The sequence below is a fragment of the Triticum aestivum genome, chromosome 6D (assembly GCF_018294505.1).
Source record: "Triticum aestivum cultivar Chinese Spring chromosome 6D, IWGSC CS RefSeq v2.1, whole genome shotgun sequence".
NCBI classification, from domain to species: Eukaryota; Viridiplantae; Streptophyta; class Magnoliopsida; order Poales; family Poaceae; genus Triticum; species Triticum aestivum.
Genome location: NC_057811.1, coordinates 206,720,433 through 206,729,153, shown reverse-complemented (window position 1 = coordinate 206,729,153; position 8,721 = coordinate 206,720,433). Strand labels below are relative to the sequence as shown.

General features: G+C 46.2%; 1 protein-coding gene across 1 annotated transcript; it reads left to right on the top strand.

Moving 5' to 3' along the window:
* The first annotated feature begins 1,907 nt into the window (after positions 1-1,907).
* On the top strand, positions 1,908-7,804 carry LOC123144471 (far upstream element-binding protein 2). The gene is made up of 7 exons (XM_044563625.1): positions 1,908-2,343; positions 3,270-3,388; positions 3,490-3,675; positions 3,765-3,860; positions 4,038-4,109; positions 4,425-4,541; positions 6,375-7,804. Exons 1-7 carry the CDS (start codon positions 2,004-2,006, stop codon positions 7,509-7,511), a joined length of 2,067 nt encoding a protein of 688 aa, XP_044419560.1. The 5' UTR covers positions 1,908-2,003; the 3' UTR covers positions 7,512-7,804.
* The last annotated feature ends 917 nt before the right edge of the window (positions 7,805-8,721 follow it).

Sequence of the window (8,721 nt, the reverse complement as noted above, 5' to 3'; positions counted from 1 at the left end):
ATGTCGGTGCAGGTGTCCGGCTCAGGGCCCGGTTCGCCAATCTTGCCGATGAAGACGTGGATTCCGTCGAAGGGGACCCGGTACCCGTACTCAATTGAGCTGGTCTCGGGGCCCCAACCAGCGTCGTCGATGTAGAGCTTGCCGCGACGACTCTTGGTCATCCGGCCCACAGCGTATCCCTTGATCCCTGCGAAGCTGCCCTTCAAGAACTCGAAACCACCGTGCGCTGGCCCCACGGTGGGCGCCAATTGTCGTGGACTTAACACGGCAGATGTCCTGGCGGAAGGACTTAGTCGTGGAGCCATCGCAACTAGGTTAGCTTAAAGGGGTTAATCGGGACAAAGAACACATATAGTTTATACTAGTTCGGCCCCTCGCGGTGGAGGTAAAGGCCTACTCTAGTTTTGGGTTGTATTGCTTGGGTTTCGATTACCAGGGAGCGAATACGCTTGACCTAGTTATCGATCTGTTGTTTCTTGAGTTAACCCGCCACCGGGTCGTCCATTTATATACATAGGTTGACATCTGGTGGCTTACAGAGTCCCGACCAGCTCATACACAACGTGTCCGGCTCGGTGACTAACTAGTCTTGCCTTACAATACAAGTTATACATGTATGGCAGTTCATCCTCTTGGGCCTCAAGTCGCCTCTGGATCTTGAGCCGTCAACGGGCTTGTATGAGCCGCCATCTTCATTGATAAGTCGCCAGTGGTATGACCCGGCCTCTCCTGGGCAGTTCATACCCAGTAGTTATATCCCCAACACCTCCCGTTATCACAACACGAGCCGATGGAACAGGGACTCACCTGCGGGACTGGCATCGGTGGTCGAAGGTGGGGGAATGGACGAAGCAACACCAGCAGCTCCTCCATGGGGTGGCCAGACGAGACTCCGACACAATCCGATGGTGGCGTGGTCGCGTCGTACGCCACCTCTCCATGACAATGTCCGCCCCGACAACGCGACCCCCTCCCCTCCGCGACCCACCTCCTGAAAGCACCTTGCCGACGCCCTCGGGAAGAAATGCAGCAGAGGAGGGGGCATATGGGACGCCCATCAACGGGAACCACGGCGGGGACGAAAAATCGGCGGAGAAATCGACGGGCTGAAGCTGTCGACGTGCCCGTGCTCGAGGGCACCGCCGTGACCCACGCTCAAGGCTCGCCATGTCCCGCGCTCGAGGCCGCCACCGTGTCTCGCGCTTCTCCCCGCGCTCGAGGCCGCCGCCGTGACCCGTGCTCGAGGCCGCTGCCGTGTCCGGCGCTTCTCCCCCCGCTCGAGGCTACCGCCGTGTCCCGCGCTCGAGGCCACTGGAGGTCGTCGGGCGGGCGTCCCCGCTTGGTGGCGCGAGTCATCCCGTCGCCGATTTGGACGCTGACGGAGAAGAGAACCTAGCACCTCCACGCCCGAGCTCCCTGGCTGCATCAAGCCTCCCCCGCCCGCTTTCCGCTCACCGCCCCTGCACGTCCCCATCTCGTCTGCCATCGGCAAGCCGTCGCGCCGATCGCACCTCCTCTGTTTTCTCTCCCCTCCATCTGTGTGTTGAGAAGAGAGTGGAGACGAAGTGGGGGTGGGTTGGTGGCGAGCGAGGGTTATCCCGAACGGCGGCAGTGGACCTACGTGGCACCTCCGTACGCCAAGATTCACTCCATGAAGATCGACGCATAGACGACGTTCAGCTTGAGAAGAGAAAATATGACACGTTCGGGAGTTATCGATACCGTTAAAAAATATTCCCTCCGTAAGCTAATATAATAGTGTTTAGATCACTAAATAGTGATCTAAACGCTTCTATATTTGTTTATAGAGGGAGTATCATCACGGGAAGAACCAGAGTGACGAAACTGAGCAGACAGAGAACTAGTAAAATCCTCGAGGTAGCCTATAAATACGCATCCCCGCTGCGCTCTAGGGTTCTCCGTTTTGCGCCGTCTTATCCCTCCGCTCCTCACAAAAACGCGCTTCTCGCCGCCACCACCCTAACCCTAGTTCCCCCGCCGCCATGGCCGACGACCACTACTCCTCCAAGCGCAAGTACGACGACTCCCCGCCGCCGCGCCGGACGGGATTCTCCTCCGGCCCGCCCCCCGCCTCGCCGCCGGTTGCCGGTGCCCCGGTGCCATCTTCGTACAACACTGTGCCACCGCCTCCCGACGAGATCCAGCTCGCGAAGCAGCGCGCGCAGGAGATCGCAGCTCGGCTCTTCAGCGCCGCTGAGGCGAAGCGTCCCCGCGTCGACAATGGCGATGACGACGTGGGCACCGGTGGTGGAGGGGGTTCCCTGGGGAGCGGTGGCCGTATCGGCGGTGGCGGCCTCGGATTCTCGTCCTCAGCCGGTGGTGGTGAGTATCTTGGCTATATGTAGTGAAACACTTGTTGGATCGGGAGAACTGTTTTTTGTGTGACTGTGGTCGCGGCTGCTGTTATGCTGTTTATTTAGTTTGTTCCTTAGCTGCTGAGTACAGCTATGCGGTCCGTACGATTTAGCGACATGTTCAGGAAGCAGTGGAAGTAAATAGCCCGCCTAGGCTAGAAGCTTAGCGATTTCGTTATCCTCGCGAGGAAGTTTAGATCTCCGAATTGGGTGTGTCCAGGGCACATCTAGATGTGCCATAGTTATTGCACATCTAAGTAACTTAATCAAGCATAAAAAAAAGAAAAAGAGGAAAGAAAATACCCACACCAATCTTCGTGTAAGATCAATGATACAGGACTTAGACGTGCAATACTTATGGCACATCTAGATGTGCTTTAACAAAACTGATATTTATTATGGGTTTATAAGGATGGCTAGTAGTGTTTGTTAATAATTCTGACAAATATATCTTGTGTAGATCAGTAGTTTCCATTGTTTGATTCTGCTATATCATGTAATATTTTAATCAATGTCTCGTGGAACTAGCACCTGTCTGCTAGATGCAACAAATGATATTATGTGTTGCTCTTTCGTAAGAGCCATGTCCGCTAAATGACAATAGTTTCTGTGGTTCATTTTTTCTCATTTTTGCATGTTAAATGCAAAAACATCAATATACTGCTTTCATGATTGTCTATCGGCACAGAGCTAAATATATGATTATCTCATGTGGCACATAGATGATGTGATTTCCTGTAATATTTTCAGGCAGCTCTGAACGTTATTAGTTTGTTACTTATGTACTGACATCTGTTTATTGTCCTGTTTTATGTTGTTCACGTGAAGGTTATTCTTCTCACTTAACAGATCCGCAGCTATCAGTAATATAATGGGTTGTTCTTTTGCTTCCAGGCCATGCTTCTTCCATCCCACCCTTATCTTCTCAAGGAAACTCACATCAGTATTCTTCATATGGTGGTGGATACCAGAGTGGCAGTACAACAAAAAAGATTGATATCCCAAATGGAAGGGTATGCTACTTGGCAGTTTACTCTTTTGGTTTTTGGATTCATGAAGTTGATAGAAGGTTGCATGATGTGCAGTTCTTTTGCTTATGTTCTTTGACTTTTAGGTTGGTGTTATCATTGGAAAAGCTGGAGAAACTATAAAGCATCTCCAAGCTCAGTCAGGGGCAAAGATCCAAGTAACAAGGGACATGGATGTTCAACCCGGCTCACAGACAAGATCGGTCGATCTTTCGGGCACTCCTGACCAGATAAACAGAGCTGAGCAGTTGATAATTGATGTTCTTGCAGAGGTACTGTGCTACCTTTTTTTATGGTCAGGACTTCACATTTAGTTGGGCATCCATTTATTCAACCATACGTGTCATGTGACCTTCTGCAGGCTGATGCTGGATCATCTGGCACTATCTCTAATCGGAAGTACAACACACCTCAACCTGGTGCTGAGCAATTCCAAATGCAAATTGCTAACAACAAGGTAAACTGGCTGCTTTCTAGAACTAGGATTGCTTGTCAGACATTGAAAATCATACCACGCCCCAATATAGCAATGAGGGTGCCTTGTAAGCTTCACAGCTTCACGGACCAGTTTCTTTGGTGGTAAAAAACCTTGCCTATTCCTTTCCATGTCTTAATGATTTTTTTCTTATTTCAGGTGGGTCTGGTTATTGGTAAGGGTGGTGAGACTATAAAATCCATGCAGGCCAAATCTCAAGCTCGTATACAGGTTTGTGAAAATTCTTATTGCGAAGTCTGAACATAAATTTGCTAGCTGAAAGTTACTTAGCACTGCATGATGTGTTCTGTTGTTGCTCATTTTTTTCCAGTTTTCTTATGATTTAGCAAGTAAATTAAAATCCAAGTTCTGAGTTTACTCAATTATAAGTAGAACTCATGCTCCTTTTGTCTTCATAACTTTCTGTTCTATGATTCTCCGTTCACACCTGCATCTCCTTGTTAATGAGTATTGTATATTTTGTAATCATTTCCATTAGTAATAATAATAGTAATATTTCATTTGTCCTCACAAATCCTTTTGCAGGTCATTCCTTTGCATTTGCCTCCTGGTGATACTTCAACTGAAAGAACACTGTATATTGATGGTACTGCAGAGCAAATTGAAATAGCAAAGCAGCTTGTGAGTGAGGTCACCAGTGAGGTCAGCTTTCTTTCTCTTTTCATGCCACTTCCTAATTGGTGCAGCTATTTGTTACTCCCTCCGTCCCATAATATAAGAGCGTTTTTTACACTAGTGTAGTGTAAGAAACGCTCTTATATTATGGGACGGAGGGATTATTATCAGTGTTTAAATCATGTGGGTTTGATTACATCTTTTTGTACTTCATACTGTGTTTTTGTGATTTATATTTCTCTACTTGACCTATCTTTTCCATTGTTTGCTTTGAAATCTTCTCTTGGTTATGATATGCCCTATATTCTTGTCAAATGTACATGTCAAAACTTTTTCTCAATGGGTTGTCTAGTAAAAAGAGTTGGTCATGGAGCAGCAGCTGTTTAGCTTTGACATGATTGTATACTTTATACAATTGTGTGCTTGCTTCTGAGATGTTCAGAGACGCACAACGAATCTGAAATTGTATTTGTAATTTGCCCAGTCTCTTTGTTATTAGCTTCTCTGCTCTGTGGAGTCTCTGCTGAAAATACAAGAAATATTTAAACACCCACAGTTAAATACTGGCAAATCCATACTTCCATTAGGAAGTTGATATCCTATCACAGCGTCTTTACTATGTATCATACCGGTGCTTGTGGTGCTATCCATATATCCCAGGATATACTGTCTGATCATTAACTGACATAAGGCCAAATTAGTGTTGGTAACTAGTTCTGAGGGCTGCAATCAATCCTGGAGCCAGCTTTGTTACTACCTAATGTTAATATACTTGATGCTCATGGATGAAAGATAAAATTATGAACTACTCCCTCTGTTTCGGTATAAAGGGCTCATGTGTACCATTGTAGTATACCATTAGAATTCAAATACAAATTCAATGGTATACTTTTTGAACAATATAATACATACATCCAGAAACATGCCTGGTCCCTCTATCAAAATGGAAGGAAATAGTTTATATTCATGTACCTGGTGCTTGTCCTGTCAAATTTTCATTTGCTATTTCTTTACTTCTTTTGGGGATAGTTTGTGCAATACTCTATACAGGTGATCATTGTGCACACTTAAATGATGGGCCGTGCACTGTTGTAGCTGTTATTTTGGCTATTGATATTTTTGCTCACTCAGGGTCTAGATATCATTCTTGCATTATTCCCTTTGATACTTTTGATGCTTAATGTTTAGTCCCTTTTTCCTGTTGCTAACGCCACCATCTGGGAGCAACATGTAACAAATAAGAACGTTACAGTTTATTGACTAGGCAAGAAAGTTCATATGTGTTCTGTGTAGTTCGGAAAGATTATGCAGGATACCTCGCATGAATCTATCGTCTTCTGTTTGCTTGTATATATTTTCTCTGTGTTGACTTTTCAGGTTAACATGACCAAGCTTCCTTAAAAACTTTGCTTGAATCCTTTCTTTGACATTCATTTGTTCACCTATAATATAATTTTTTGTTGGAGGAGACTTGTCGAAAGAACTGCTGCTGTGTATGTTGTGTCATTAAGCAATACAAGTTGATGTTCCACATAATACTGATTTTACAACATCTATAAACTGCAAGGCAATCTTTTATTGCTATTCAATATGTATATATATGTTTGTCTAGCTGCCCAATCTTCATTATCTCCCATAGTTTTGCACATGGGAGACGCTAGATGGGCATCAGCAATGTTGCTTGAGAATCTTGCTCGGTGAGTTGACCCCTCTATTTTTTCTTGGTGGTTCTGGAATTTCTGTATATAATGTTGCTTTGTTTTTGGATATGTTTTGTCTGGTTTGCATTCGTTCTGCTGCATGGTACATTGCATGTTTTTGTTCTATACATATACAGATGTGCAAACTATATTTTTGCAGAATCGTGCCAGAAATCCAATGTCAGGTGGCTATTCTCAGCAGGGCTACCGACCTCCTCGTCCTCAGGCAAACTGGGGTGCGCCTGGTGCACCAACAACACAACAGCCTGGTTATGGTTATATGCAGCCTGGACCTTATCCTGGTGCGCCACCACAGTATGGCCAGCAACCTTATGGCAGCTACCCTCCAGCATCTGGAGGTTATCAGACAGGGTGGGATCAGTCTTCAAACCAGCAATCACAGCAGGCCCCCCCTGGCGCTGGCTATGACTACTATAACCAACAGCAGCAACCCCAACAGCAACAATCTGCCACTGGAACTGCTGCACCTGCTGATGCTAGCAACTACAATTACAGCCAGCCTCCTGCTAGTTATGCTTCACAAGGGTATGGTGATTCTACCTACTCTCAGCAGAGTGGTGGGCAGCAAGCTTATGACTACTCTGGTTACCAGACCCAAGGGCAGCAGCAGTCTTACTCGCAGCAGCCTGGATATGATCAGCAGAGCTATGGGGCATCTGGCTATGGATCAGCTGCTAACTCAACTCAGGATGGTACTGCACCTAGCTATGGTGGTCCAGGTGGTGCTGGTCAAGCATCTCCAGGGCAGCAAGCTTCCACTCCATCCTCTGGAGGCCAACCGGGTTATCCTAGCCAACCACCTACTAGTGCTGTTGCATCAAGCTACCCAGTGCAAGGTTCTGCCCCTCCATCTGGATATGTTGCTCCACATACACAGCCTGGTTATGGTACGCAGCCACCACCACAGGGCGCATACGGTCAGGGTGGTTATGGGCAGCCTCCGCAGGCTCAGAAGCCGCCTTCATCTGCTCCTACTTATGGACAGCCACCGCATGCTCAGGCTGGTTATGGGCAGTATGGATACAGTCAGCAAGGCTATGGTGCACCGCCGCCTTACCCTGGTGCACCTACTGCTAGCCAGCCAGGCTATGGCCAGCAGCAGTCATACGGTGATCCTTATGCTACTGGTAGCTATGGGCAGCCTACAGCGTATTCTACTGAAGCTACAGCACCTGCTGCGTCCCAGGATCAATCTGCTGCTGCACCTGCGCCTACCACAGCAACTGCCGCTCCTGCTCCTGCCAACAGTGGTGCCCCCCAAACTTCTCCGAGTTGAGCTGCCTGCTCCTGCCTCAGCTGCATTTGCAATCTGGTTTCCTTGGCTCTGCTGCTTGAAGTATAATACTCAGTTTATCCATGTTATCTTGTTATTGCTTGCTTGTGAACTTCATATATTGCTATATTATATCCTGGTTTTGCTGCTTGCGTATGGCATGTACTGCTGTGCTTGTGATCGCTGGTGCATAATGTGACCAATACTTGGTTTGGATACTGAATTGCAACTGTGTTCAGTTTTGCAGCTTAATGTGTTATTATAGTTATGTGGATGAAATATGTATTTGACATCAATTTCTAGCAGGCACTTGAGCCTCATACTTTGTTTTCTTTCATTTGATGTTTTCACATTGTTATGTGGGGAGCACTGTTTCATTGTTCGGCTGCTGTTCTTGCACGGATGTATGTAGACATGTTTTAGAATGCAGGTTCACTCATTTTAGCATGCAGGTTCACTCATTTTGCTAAAAAGACTTATTTCTTTACGGAGGGAGTATATAGGAACGGAGGGAGTAGTTTACAACGCTCCTGAGATGTATTCAGGTGGTGCTTAGAGCACCAATCCGTCCAGATCGATCTTGGGTTACGCTCGCCCCCAATTTCCTTTTTTGTTGATGAGTGAATCGAGCCTTTTTTGGTGTGGTGATTATAAAACATTCCTTCTACTGACGGGAAATCCCTGTTACCGACATCTATACATCCATATAATCTTTCTTTTTTTGCGTATCATTATGCTGTTTCCTCTTTGTTTTCACTGAGGTTTTGTTTTTTGATTCTTGAAGATGCGATTGTGCTGTTTCCCTTGTGAATGACTCTCATGTTCTTTTGTTCAGAATGTTCAGTTAAACTCAGCTGAGATGCGGTTCATGTAGAAAACCGTGGAGCACTTTTCAGTTTTATGGACTGTATCACGACCTGAGACAGTACAACTGGAGAATCATTCCAAACTCCACTATACTGCTCCTTTTTCCGTGAGGGGCATTGCTCTGTTTTGAAGCATTGGTTTCTACTCCCTCTGTTCCAAATTACTCGTCGCAGAAATGGATGTATCTAGAACTAAAATACATTTAGATACATCCATACTTGCGACAAGTAATTCGGAACGGAGGGAGTATAATTCAGTCCATAATATGTACTTCATGTTGTTGAAATAGAGATTATTCTTGGTTTATGCTGATAGATTTCACTACTTAAGTTCTTATTTCACAATA